The sequence below is a fragment of the Monodon monoceros genome, unplaced genomic scaffold, assembly GCF_005190385.1.
Source record: "Monodon monoceros isolate NGI ecotype Baffin Bay Population unplaced genomic scaffold, NGI_Narwhal_1 Super_Scaffold_21, whole genome shotgun sequence".
Lineage (NCBI taxonomy): Eukaryota > Metazoa > Chordata > Mammalia > Artiodactyla > Monodontidae > Monodon > Monodon monoceros.
The window spans coordinates 10,208,339-10,222,662 of record NW_021703778.1 but is presented as its reverse complement, the minus strand read 5'-3'; the positions used below and the strand labels follow the sequence as shown (position 1 = coordinate 10,222,662).

Genomic DNA, 14,324 nt, shown 5'->3' with positions numbered 1-14,324 from the left:
AAATGGGATGGAGAGGGGTCACCTTTGGAGGGAATGACATCTAAGCTAACATCTGAGAAGATAAGTAGTAGCAAAGAAACCACAGAAGTGGGAGGGAATAGTGTATATGAAGATCCTCAAGTAAGAAAGAAATGACCTGAGGGATCCTGAGTGGCTGGTTTGTAGTGTCTGAGGGAAGAGGTGTTGAGACATGAGGCTAGGAAATTAAGCAAGGGCCATATTTTAAAGGACTTTGTAGTTTATGTGAAAGAAATTTCATCCTAAAAGCAGTGGGGGACCGATCATTGGGTTCTATTTACATAGACCAGTGATATAAAACACAATCATTTTAAAGTGTGGGATTTGCTTTGATGGAGAGGTTGAATTTTATCATCTCTAAGGTTCATATAAAGCAGTAAATCAAAATGATTTAAATATGTGCCTCTTATTTTAATCTGAAAATAATTAGTAGCAATTAAAGTGGAACTGTATTAAACATAGAAAGCCCTGCTTACAAAGCATTATTAAACTCATATTCATTTGTTTGCAAAAAAGAATTGAAATTTTTCCATGACTCTCAGTACATTTGGTAACTGCTGTGTATTTTCCATATCAGTGAAAATATTAGATAATTTCCCGTGAGTTTATGTGTGCCATTTAATATCACCAATCAAATGTAGATGAAACTCTGTGCTCTTTCTCTCCAGTGATTTAAACTTTTAAGATGCTTCCATTAATTGGAAAAACAATCATCTTTGATAACTTTCCCGATCCTTCTGATACATGGGAAATCACTGAAACAATCGGCAAAGGAACTTATGGAAAAGTTTTTAAAGTGTTGAATAAGAAAAATGGCCAAAAAGCAGCAGTCAAAATTCTGGATCCGATTCATGTAAGTCACATTGGGTTTTTTTTTTCCTGCTGAGTAACTTTTAAAAAAAATCTGTATTAAACAGTTAAAAAGTCCCTAGGTATCTTATCTTGATTTATTTATCACAATGTCAGTTACAATTTGAAGAAAATGTTTAAAAAAAAAGTCTGCTTGTTAGAGGTTCCTTGTTTATATGCTTAACATATATAATAAGGTACAATAAATACTTGATATAAGAATAAATATGTAATGCAAATAAGTATATAAATAATACAACTCTCAACAGTTGATTTAATATTATTTTAGATTTCAAAGTGTTGTCAGAATATAGATTTATGGGTCTAGAAGTAATCCTAAAATATCATCTGTACCAGATCTCCTTTTCTTCCTGTGTTCATTTAGGCTTCAGGCAGAATTCCTCTTATTCCAAACCAGAAATATTTTTTAAATTAAATTTCATTCAGAAAAGGGAAGTTAATTTTCAGGTTTACTTAAGTGTTTCCAGAGCAGAAATGATGTTCCTTTATAACCAGGGTGAGGTTCCTTGTGAAAAATTGAATGTCCTGGTCAGTCCACATGGCCTCTTTTTCAGCAGTGCCCCAATGGGCTCCTCCTTTGCTTTTTTGGGGAAATCCAGTTGTGATGAGGGAAACTCATCTTTCTTTGCCTTTAAGAGCATGAGGAGATGGATGAGATTCTTCTTTCTGGGAGTGAGAGCTGGACATTGGGGAGCATTTTCAGCTACTGGGACATATGTAGCTCTCCCCTAGCACCTGGGGGGAGCTAGAATAAGCTCAGTGATCCCATAATCCCCAAACCTCTACTGAGAGCAACTTCTCCGATTACTCAGCTCTTGCACACGTGATGGGAGTGCCGTGTGATGGAAATGACGTGATGTGTGTGGGGAGGGCATCAGAGTCCTCGTCCCCGCTGTTACGCTCATAAACTGTAGGACTCTGCAAAAGGTCTGCCCCTGGGCCTCTGTTCACCTTGGTGTTGCTCTTTCTTTTTTGATAGTTTATTTCTGCTAAATCCATGACAACTACATAGTTTCATGTATCTTTGAGCAGAGGAGGGGGAAGGTGGGGTTTCTTTTCAAGTAGTAAATTAGATACACTGGAGGGAAAAAAAATGAATAGCACTGTGACCAGGCTTCACTGATGCTGCATGTGTTCATGTTTCCCTGTTGGAAAGTTCTTACCATTCAAACTGAGGGAAGAGAGACACAAATTGGGCTGTACCAAAGTAACTGTACCTCTGGTCTTTGCAATTATGGGTCTGTCCTTTGGTCTTCACTGTTAAGGGTTGGGGTCCATGGTGGCGAGAGAAAGGGCTCCAGACTGATCCCAATGTATCGCCCCATAATCAGTGTCTCTCTCCCATTCCTCTGCTTCTTTGTGGACAAGAACAAGTGGCTTGTGAATACATGTAGCCGTTATTCTTTCATAATGTACTCGTGTTTGGTAGACTGCTAACCTTATACATCATGTCTTGTTCTATTGCTTAAATGAAACATGTAGATTCATAACTACAGTATGAAATGTGTTCTTTTGCTGCTGTTATTCTTGTCACAGTACCTGTGTATTTCCCTAAGAATTCTTTATTTACTCTCATTCATCATGCCACAAGTCAAATAAAAAAGATTTATAACCAGAAGATTATAATCTTAATAAAATAAATTTAGATGCACCCAGGCATTTTGCAGAGTGGCTTTTTTTTATTATTAAAAGGGTCTTACTGTTATGGATTTTGAACTAATAATCTTCTCTCCAAGGTAGGGAGGAAATGAGCAATACTAGAAGGCAGTAGGCTAGTCCTGGATCTCACACAAACCAGCTCTTGTGACTCTGACTGCCCTGAGCTTTTAGTTTCTTCCTCTCAAATTAGAGCTCTGGTCTAAAATTCTTTCCAGCTCTCTGATTCCTTGATTCTGTCTTAAAACAGTGTGGACATTAAATGTTACCATAAAATATTAGAAGTCTTTTTCTTATTTATGACTCTGTGAGTTGTTTCATGTATATGTGATTTTCCTAGATACATGACTAAGTACCTAGTCATGTTTGCACTTTTATTACTGACGGGATAACAACCTATTCTACTTCTGGGGAATGGGCCTTTAGCTAACTAAAGGCTGTATGCCAATTTATGTAACTTAACTCTTTCACTTTTTTGGAAAGGTAGGAGTTCATTGCATGTATGACTAGTTTTTGATAGCCTTCGAATATCCTGTACTTCAAAGAAACAAAATGAACCAGCTAAAAGTTTTCATTTCAAATAAATGGCTTCGCCATCGAAATAAAGTTAGCACTACAAAGAAAGGAAAATCATCTTAGGTAGTTCTCCATATACGTTTCTTTCTCATTGCACTCAAAAACAGCCTTTTATTTATTCCTTTTCAATGAAATAAATGTAATTAGAGATATATTTGATTAGCAGGAAAATCACAATCTCTCCCCTGAAGCAGTGTAATGAGAAGTTTCAGTACATAGTACTGAGTGCAGTAAAAACTATTCTGACCTTGCTTTGACAAAATAAAATTCTACATTTGGTAGTCTAAATTGTTTCTTTGACTTCATTCATGTTTTTCTCACCGTTCTCTCCCCATGACTTTTTGAAACTAGGATATTGATGAAGAGATTGAAGCAGAGTACAACATCTTAAAAGCACTTTCTGACCATCCTAATGTGGTCAGATTCTATGGCATGTACTTTAAGAAGGATAAAATAAATGGAGATAAGCTGTGGCTGGTTCTTGAGGTGAGTGTTTCAACATTATTTTACATGTGGAAATTTGCAGTGTGGTCTTTTTTTTTTTTAATACATTTTATTTATTTATTTTTGGCTGTGTTGGGTCTTGGTTGCTGCACGCAGGCTTTCTCTAGTTGCAGCGAGCGGGGGCTACTCTTTGTTGCGGCGCGTGGACTTCTCATTCCGGTGGCTTCTCTTGTTGTGGAGCACGGGCTCTAGGCCCGCAGGCTCAGTAGTTGTGGCTCGCGGGCTTAGCTGCTCCACGGTATGTGGGATCTTACCGGACCAGGGCTCGAACCCGTGTCCCCTGCATTGGCAGGCGGATTGTTAACCACTGCACCACCAGGGAAACCCCTGCAGTGTGGTCTTGGAATGACTTAATGTTTATGTAGCATTGACCCCGTAAAGCAGTTCTAATATGTTCCTGGCTGGTCACATCCTCTGTAGAATGTTATGCCCAGTTCTGGTCTTGCCACCTTTAGAAACATGGGGAAATGAAAGAAAATTAATTAAAGATTAAAAGAAAATGTTTCACGACTTCCCTGGCAGTCCAGTGGTTAAGACTCTGCCCTTCCACTGTAGGGGGCACGGGTCAGATACCTAGTGGGGGAACTAAGATCCCACATGCTGTGTAGACAAAAAAAAAAAAAAAAAAAAAAAACAATAAAAGAAAATGTTTCCACAATAAAAGACTAAAGAAACCAGGATTACTTTTCTTTCAGAAGAACATGTTATAAAGGGACTTCACTATAATTTTTATTTATTCATCCATATTTTGTTCAACATAACACGTGACAGAGGCTCAGTGCCAGGTGCTATGATATGAGAGAAAATTAATGTACCTGAGGCTTCATTAGTCAAAAATGGCGAGCTGCTAATTTCTTCTTCTGGCTTCACTGAATACTAATGACATAAACTACAGAACCAGGTATGGTGGGTCCTCCATATCTGTGGGTTCCACGTAGTTGGATTCAAACAGCGTGATCCGTGGATATGGAGGGTCAACTGTATTTACATTTGTGGGGAAAAACCTTACTAGAAATGGTGTTGAATATTGAATAAGTTGCCAAAGGGAAATTATGGAGTCTGCCTTTTCAATTTCTGAGAATAGGTTGGGACAATTCTCTCTAATGCAGGAGTACTGGAAGGTGCCCCACTAGGGTAACTGCCAGCCCTAGAAGAATGTAAGAATGTGTTTCTTCTGATTTTCATTGAGTATTTTTATTCAAGTTGAAGTAATCACTAATTCCAATAAAATTTATAAAAATTTTTAAAAGCTGCTCTTGTCAAACTCAGGGCTAGTAAAACCTTTATTTGATCACCTTAACATCATCTATTTATTGTATTCACATTATTTTATTTTTTTAATTGAAGTATAGTTGATTTAGAATGTCAGTTTATGGAGTAAAGCAAAGTGATTCAATCATATCTATCTATCTATCTATCTATCTATAGATAGATAGATACACTCTTTCTCATATTCTTTTCCATATGGTTTATCGCAGGATATTGAATATAGTTTACTGTGCTGTACAGTAGGACCTTGTTGTTTATCCATTCTATATATAATAGTTTGCATCTGCTAACCCCAAACTCCCAATCCATCTCTCCCCGTACCCCGCTTCCCCTTGACAACCACAGGTTTGTTCTCTGTGTCTTGTATTCACATTATTTCATTAACATTTGCTTATTCTGTTTCTTTTTTAGAATGTGCCATTGATTTTCCTGCACAATAATCATTTATAAATTATATTGTCTCCGTACTTTATATTTTTTCTATTATGGTTTTTAAACGAATCTACAAGTAGTGATCATTGTAGAAAATACTTGAAACTATAAAAAGAACCACTCTTACCTCTGAACATATTTCCTTCATCTTTTTTTTGTGTGTTTAAAATGATTGACAATATTATTTATGAAATTAGCGTATTTTTCCGGTTCATATAATTTCAGATAGACTTAATCATTTTTATCTTTTTAAAAATAAATACATTCACTTGATTCATAAAAAGCAAGTAGAACCAGAGGGCTTATAACACAGAACAATATTAGTGTAGATCCAGGTTAGTGGTGCCACCCTGTCCTGAGCAGGTAGGTCTGTGCTTTTGCTGTGTTGATCGCTGTACCTGGAAATAGATGGCCGAACTTCTCTACTCTTTCATTTCCTAATCCGTATTCTGAATTTTGGCACGATTATTAATTGCACCTCTGGAACCCTATGCCCTCCTACTCCATTCTGGAGGTCTGCCAGGTATCTGACCTCTGATATCTCTCTGCTGCTCACCTGGGTGGAATCCACCATTTCTGCCTTCTCTTTCCCAGGTTACTTCTCTGTTTTGCACATCATGTAGTTATGTACCTTGCTCCCGTTATCCACGCTACTGATGTCAACAGATCTTGAGTCCGTTCAGTTCAGTTTTTCTAAGGAACAAAACCCCCATCTGTGTGTGTGTGTGTGTGTGTGTGTGTGGTGCTCAGGCAGGCTCCTGGATGTTGATATTTTGTATGTTGGGTAAGAGGGTATCAAGTCTTGATGAGAGACCTCCAAAGGATCCCTTTTTTCTGCCTCTCCCCTCCCACCTCCTCCACTTTCACTCTTACCTCACCCTGTCCTGGTTAATCTGCTCAGGTGACCTCAAAATAGCCCCCAGCTAGCACTTCAGTTTGTGGCTTCCTCTGCATTGCTCAGTTACCACTCAGTCATCTGCATGCCATGTTGAAAAATTTTGTTGTTATCTCTTCTCCACTTCTCTCCCTTTTTGTTCTTTTTTCTCTTGTGGTTTTATACTTTTTTATTCCTTTACTAGCATTTTAATGGAGATTCACATGTGAGAGGAAATAAGTGTATATGTTTAATCTGCCACCTTTAATTGGACCAGAGTCTTTCAAAATTGTAAAATAGAATTTTCAAGAACCTTCTCAGAATCTGAAACTGTGCATTATTTTATAGAAGTTTAAAAAAATTTTTAAATAACTAGTTGTGTTCTTCAAAGGTAGGCAATTTATTATGATTTCAGAATTATTTTGTATTTCTCAGTTTAGTTCAAGATAGCTTTATAGTTTTAGTTAAATCATGCATTAAAACAAAGCAAAACTTGTACTCATCTCAACATAATTACCTAAGTAATAGAATATAAATTATGAACTTAAACCATTTTGCCTTAAATTAATGGTGAATTGTGAAGAATTTACTTCATATTTGTGTTTGTGTATTGGAGATGCGATGCTCTGCAAATCCTTAATGCAGTCTTGGATAAAATTTTGTATATTTATATCCTTCAGAACATTTTCAGTAATGCATCTTTAATTTTTTTCCTTGTTGAATCATTGGAAAATTAGCATTTGAAAATACAGGTGTTCTGCCTAATGTAGGCCTAAATGGGCAAGGACACAAGGTACACAAGGCCCAGAGTTTAAAAATATTGAATGAGATCAGTCACTGTCTTTTATGCCTAACAAATTCCTATTCTAATTATATTGTCATTTCTCAGTATAATCACTTGGAGTTAGGTGTGAGTTGGAGACTCCAGATCATAGTTAAATGTTCTTTTGAGAGAGCAGAAAAGATTGATTAAAATGCTTTTGGAACATCAGGTAGAAGCAAAGTGGCTTCCTGATATAATGAATCAGCAGAGACTTAACAGCTTCTTTGAACTTTGTCCTTATATTTTATTATCAGATGGAGGTATTGGAAATATCCCTAAAAGGCTTGAGAAAAAAGAATAAATGGTAATTTATTAAAATAGTATTTCAGGAATCTGACCTATTTGCACTTACAAAGTGGGGGAAAAACATAGAGAAAGCAAGAAGTTGGCAAACTGTATGTAAGGTAATTGATTTGCACATATGCAAATTAGACTAATTATATATACACATAAGTGGCTAGATGTACAATTACCTGATTTATAAACATGAATGGTGCAGGTGCTGCTTTAGAGGCACTTTCAGAAAATTGGCTTGTGGCATAAATACTTTATTCTACAAAATGACTACTAATTATACCTCTTATCATAATAAAGCCCCAATAAATTATTCTGCATGAGGGTAAGGATGGCCAAAGAGGGGCTGTGGTGTTACCCAGAGAGTCATGCTAACAGTGCTAGACTTCTGATGTGAATCTACATGAAGAAGGTGTGTCCTGGAGGGGCTGAGCCATCAGTAAATATCCCTCGTTATCAGCCTGGCATGTGCCGGGGGCGCCGTACCAGCTTAGACAAACTCCTGCCCAGAGGTTTTTCATCTTGAAAAATCATTTTATTTATATTTCGATCCAGAATTGAAATTCTAAGAAGGGGATTACTTGCTCAGATTTTACTGGATAGTCTATTTTTTCTGTTATTTAGTTGTGATTTTTGAATTATTGCTTTCAGTTTGATACGATTTTTCTTCTTCCTGTTTTTTTTCTTTCATTTTGTTACACTATAAAATTTTGAGCATTAATGATATACAGGCCTCTGTTTAGGAACTATTTCCTTCTAAATTCTCTGTATATTCATTTTCAGGACATAGAGAAGAGCACTAGTTGCTAGCTCTCTGAAATTCCAGTTACACGAGAAGGGGTAGAAAGTTTTCTTTTGTGGGAACTGATTTTTTTTGCAAAATGTCTATGGGAATTTTTATTGTTACTTAGTATTCTAGGTTTTCCTAATGATGTCAGCATAAAGGGAGAACTGATGTTTTTTGTTTTTTTTTTACTTATGCTTCATTTTGAAATACTAGACTTATATTAATTTTTGCTTATTGCTATCATATCTCTTGACTGACCTGCTTTGTAAAATGTACATACCCCTTTTGCTTAGTGTTTCCGTTAATTCGTAGCATCTCCTGTGGTGGATCAGGGGCTTGATATAGGCGGGGCTCGGGGGAGGTCGCTAGGTTTCTGCATCTGATTATCACTAAATCGGGAGACTAAAAAACAGAGTCAAAATTGAGTTAAATCAGTCTGGTATTAAGCATTTTCTACTGATGAGCTCGAAGGGCAAAATTGTAATTTACCCTTTCTTGGTTGGCTGGACAGCAGCACCTTAAGTACTTGAGGAATACAGTCTTCTGTCTCAGAGTCTATTTGTCTAGTATGTCCTCAGCCATAGTGGCTGTGAAAAGATAGCCTCTGTCATTGTGTGTGTGTGTGTGTGTGTGTGTGTGTGCGCGTGCGCGTGCGTGCATGCATAAGTGTCTAGGACTAAAGTTTATTCATCCAGTCATTTATTAATTCCATAAATATTATCTATTACTTTGGGCCAGGCATTTTGGTAGGTTCTGGGCATTCAGTGGAGAACAAGACAAACTGTCATCCTGGGGCTTAGAGTCTAATGGGGCAGAAAGACGATTTAAAACTAAATAGACAAATTAAATAATTACGCATTGTTATTGATACTATGAAGAATATAAATGGGGTGCTAATAAAGAATGAAAAAGAAGACCCTTTACGAAAAGAGAGGTGAAAGAAGGCCTAGCTGAGTAGGTAACATTTTAAGCCTCCACCTGAAAAAAAAAAAAAAGCAGGACACTTGTGGTACCTTTGTTCTTTAATATATATTCCAGATACTCTGATAAGAATCATCCCTGTCTCAAACCCACTGAAGCAGAAACTCCAAGAATGAGTTTTAGGAAACTAGTTTTTTAAACAAGTACTAAGGTGATTCTTATCAAAGGAAAGTTTGGAAAACACTGCCAGAGCTTCTCAAATTTCAGCGTGCATAGAAGTAATCTGGGACTTCTGCTCTGGCCATGACAGTAACTTGCCTCATTGCGTGGCTGTACCATAAATAACTAGAAAGCTGCATAAAATATATTTTTAAAAACACAACAATTTTCAAACACTGGGAAAGAGACAGCTTAAGACTGTGACATTGAGAAAAGGAAATAAACAAGAGGAACACTACAATTATCCCATCTTTAATCTTGGAGGCAGTTTCCAGACCACGGGCATAAGGAGGACATTCCCAAGGAGATCACAGCTATCTTGCTGAACTGAAAAGATTGGGAAGGCAGAAGTGGCTGGAATTTTCAAAGAAGGGAGAGTTAAGCAGGAAAAACGCTCCAGAAATCTGCATAGGGGTTCCCTTGAGTCTTTTACTGAAAACCAAGCTGGAAATGTATAGGGCAAGATTTCGGGCAGTTGGGCAAAGAACAATTATTAGGGTAAGAATTACTGAAAAGCTGTGATCTGAACAACTGCTGGAGTTTGTGCGGGGTTGAGAGATGCTTGAGTTCTGATCAGCCAAATTGGGGAATCTTTGTTGAACCCCTGAGGCACTTAGTAGAGACCCTCCAGAAAGGTTATGCGTTAAAGGAAGGGCTAGACTCACCCTAGAATAAGAACTTCCCTTGGCCTCCCATAAGAAGTTCAAAAACAGGGCTTGAAATGTTCAGGTTGGTCCACAAGTAGATTAACTGCCTGACAGAACAAAATTCAACATTCATTAAGGGAAGACAACAAGATCTGAGCATTCAAATGTAAAATTAGTCATGTCCATCATTTAATAAAAAATTATTAGATATGTAAAGAAGCAGGAAAAGGTGACCCATTATCAGAATAAAAATCAGTCAAAAGAATCAGACCCAGGAATAACCAGGATAATGGAATTAGCAGATAAAGACTTTAAAACAGCTATTATCACAGCGTTCAAGGATTTCAAAAGGAAAACATGAACATAATGTTGAAAGAAATGAAAACTATAGAAAAGAGTTGAATGGAGCTTCTAGAATAGAAAAATACAATATCTGTAATGAAAAATATATAGTATTGAGTTTAACAGCAGCTTAGACATGTGGAAGAAAAGATCAGTGAATTTGAAGACCGGAAAATAGAAGCTGTCTAAACTGAGCACAGACAGACAAAAAAGGGAGAAAGACCCCTGCGACTTATGGGACATTATCTAGTATTCTAAACTGTGTGTAATTTCAGTCCAAGAGCAGTACAGGGCAGGGTGGGGGGGCAGAGATACAGTATTTAAATAAATGATGGCTGCAATTTTTCTGAATTTGGTCAACACTAAAAAGTCACAGATCTAAGAAGCTCAAAATCCCTCTTGTAGGATAAACAAAGAAAACCACACTAAGATATGTCACAAACAAGATGCTGAACACTAATAATGAAGAGAACATTACAAAAGCACCAAGAGGACATGTAGGGGTCAGAGAGAAGCGTGGTCACTGATCTGTCCTCCAGTGCAGTGGAATGGTATATTTAAAACATTGAAAGCCTTTCAACTTAGAAATCTGTATACAGTGAAAATGTTATTCATTAATGAAGGCAAAATAAAGACAGATGTTCTCATCAGAGGAAAAGAATTTACCGTCAGAGACCTGCACCATAAAAATGTGGAATAAAGTTTTCAGGCTGAAGGAAAATGACTTCATATAAAAACTCAGACCTGCAAAAAGAAATGAAGGATATTATCCATGGTGAATATAAAGATAAATAAGAAACTTTGTATGTTATATTTTTTAGTATCTTTAAAAGAAAAAAAATCACTGTTGGAAACCATAATTATAATTATGTATTGTGGGGTCATTACATGCAGAATTAAAATGTATAACAACAATAGCAAAGGGACAGGAGAGGAAAAATGGAAATGTACAGTCTTAAGGGTCTTACATTACTTATGAAGTGGTATAATATTATTTTAAGGCATACTCTGTTAAGTTAAAGATACATATTGTAAACGCTAAAGCAACCACTAAAAATAAAATGAAAAAGTACAGTTAATAAGCCTATAGAGGACAAAATTAAATACTACAAATATTAGTTGTGTTCTTAAATGTTACTTCATTTGCTGTACACCCTTACAATTTCCAAAGACTTTAACTCATTGTTTATTTTTATAATTTTCACCAGTTATACTGGGGAATGAGTCCACAGAGTTCTTCACACTGTCATTCTGGGGAAAAAAAATGAATCCTATGAAATCTTTAAGAAAGAAATAATCAGTCTTGTTGACTCATTTATGAGGGCAACATTATACTGACAAAAGAAGACAAAGATATTACAAGAAAAGAAAACATATTCTGACATTTCACATGAACACATTTGGAAAAAATCTTTCTCAAAATATTAACAAATTGAATCCAGTAATATATAAAAATGTTAATATGTTATGACTGAATGGGATTGATCCCAGGAATGCAATTTTATTAAAACATTTAAATAAGTTTGTTAAACATTAAAATTTATTGCATCATAATTCACTGTATTAATGGAATCAAAGAGAAAAAAAATCAATAAAACCGTGTCAAAATTCAACACCCATTTGTGATAGACAATCTCAGCACTCTAGGACTAGATGGAAATTTCACCTAACAAAGTGCATCTACCCAATTTCTTATAAAGTGTGCAAAAAAAGTTTGGACTCCTTGCAAAAGCATATATATAATATGTTTAATATCTTTCTTTTGGGGGGAAATTCAAACTAAAACCACAATGAAGCTATAGTACACACCCACTAACATGACTAAAATTTAAAAGACTTATAATACCCAGTATTGTTGAGGTTGTGGAGCAAATTGAACTTTTACACATTACTTCGGCAGTGTGAAATTGTGCAGTTACTCTGCAAGCAATACAGCCGTGTCTTATAACATTACACCCACAGTTACCAAAAACTTCACGTGTAGGTGTTGCTAAAAATTGGTTTCTATAAAAAGACTCAAACACTTTTATAAAATGAGCAAAGTAAAAACTAGAATGAGTGTTAGAAAATGAGAGTTTCTGCTTTTGTGGCCTCACATGGGATATGGTCGGACTAAGCGAAGCATCTTAGAACATTCTTAGAATAAACAAAAAACAATGAAAACAGCAAAAGTCAGAAATGCCAACTGCAGAAGTCAGTAGTCCTTTTCCAGAAATTCGAGTAAAAATCTCATATCTCTCCTAACACAGTGAAGACAGAATACATTTTGAAAACTTATAAAAGCTGTCTTTGGAAGTGAGTTGTAATGATCTGTTCAGAGAATATCATCCCTTTTGATTTAGGTTATTGGTTTTTTTTTTCATGTTTGACTACAGCCTAGGGAGAGGATTCATTCTCACTGTTGCTCTGTCCTTTCATTAGTGTAGCTCTGGCTTAAGAAAAGTATGCTTCAGTTTTGTTCAGTGAAAGAACATTAAGGCCCTGTTGTAGCATTGTGCTGCGAAGCTACACTTAAGTGTTTTCTGGTCCCCTATTACAAATCCCCCTTTTAACCTATCTTGGTGATTTAAGAATTGCATAGGGTTAATACGATGCAATTCATTCCTCTGGGTGCAGTTCTTTTTAAATGGAAACATAACGGTCATTTTCATTTTTTATGATCTGTTGCTTAATTCAACATTTGCATTTCCTTTAATATATTTTAATCCTTCACATTCATTTAAAAACAAACGTACTAAAGTTAATTGTTTTTCACTTTATTCATATATGAAAGGCATTTTATGCTAATTGAACAAAAGTAAATTTCACCCTAGAGCATATTTGAAATGTTGCTAATTCTAAACGAGGATTTAGAATATTCATGGTGATATCTCATCTTGGGCATCTTTAGGAAGAGGTCAGCCACAAGTTAACTTGTGGTTTATTGACATTTGGTCCCTATGGTCTGTTTAATAATTTCTTTTTCGTTTTAATCTACCTCTTCGTCAAGTTTCATTCAAAAGACCCCTTTCCATTCTGAAAATTAAACCACTATTCCTGCTTAGGCAGCAGCCAAATAGTAGAATAATTCGTTTCTAAGAAGACCCTGTAAGGGGTCTGACGTAACTTGGAGTAATTTTCTTTGCTCCTTCATTGTTAGTTTAGGACCTTTTCAAATATTCTTGATGTTAGCAGCTAGATTTTAAAAAATTAATAGATTTTATTTTTTTGAACAGGTTTAGGTTTATGGAAAAAATGAGTGGAAAGTTCAGAGAGTTTCCATAAATCCCCCTCACCAAGTTTTCCCTGTTATTAACATCTCGCGTTGGTATGGTACATTTGTTACAGTTGATGAGACAATAATGATACATTATTGTTAACTAAAGTCCATAGTTTACATTAGGGTTAATTCTCTGTGTTGTACATTTTACAGATATTTTAAAGACTTTATTTTTTAGCATAGTTTTAGAGTCACAGAAAAATTGAGAGGGAGGTACAGAGATTTCTCATATGTCCTCTGCCCTCACACATGCATAGACTCCCCCATTATCTACATTTCTTACCAGAGTGGTGCATTTGTTACAATTGATGAACCTACACTGACACATCAGTACCATCCAAGGTCCACAGTTTACATTAGGGTTCACTCTTGGTGGTATACTTTTTATGGATTTTGACAAATAAATAATGACCTGTATCCACCATTACAATATCATATAGACTTGTTTCACTGCCCTAAAAATTCCTCTCTGCTCCATCTGGTCATTCTTCCCTTTCTCTTCCCTGAACCCTGTTAATCATTGATGTTTTTACAGTATCCATAGTCTTGCCTTTTCCAGAATGTCATATAGTTGGAATCATACAGTATGTAGTATTTTCAAGTTGCCTTCTTTCACTTAACAGTATACATTTAAGATTACCCTATTCCTTGTGTTGGTAACTAGGTTTTAAACCCAATTCAGAGTCATATTTTCTGTTTTCTGGGTACCTTTGAATAATAGAAAAGTGTTCTGTAATAATTGGGCATCCATATATAATCCATACCTAACACATGTACAAAAATTAACTCCAAATGGATTATAGACCTACCTATATGTGGAACCTAAAACTATA

The 14,324-nt window shown here is 35.9% G+C and overlaps 1 protein-coding gene across 1 annotated transcript in view; it reads left to right on the top strand.

Moving 5' to 3' along the window:
- The first annotated feature begins 703 nt into the window (after positions 1-703).
- MYO3A (myosin IIIA) overlaps positions 704-14,324 on the top strand; it is a 170,475-nt gene continuing 156,854 nt past the window's right edge. Inside the window, exons 1-2 of the mRNA XM_029236397.1 lie at positions 704-871; positions 3,472-3,606. Coding sequence (XP_029092230.1) covers positions 704-871; positions 3,472-3,606 — 303 coding nt within the window. The remainder of the gene's footprint in view (positions 872-3,471; positions 3,607-14,324) is intronic.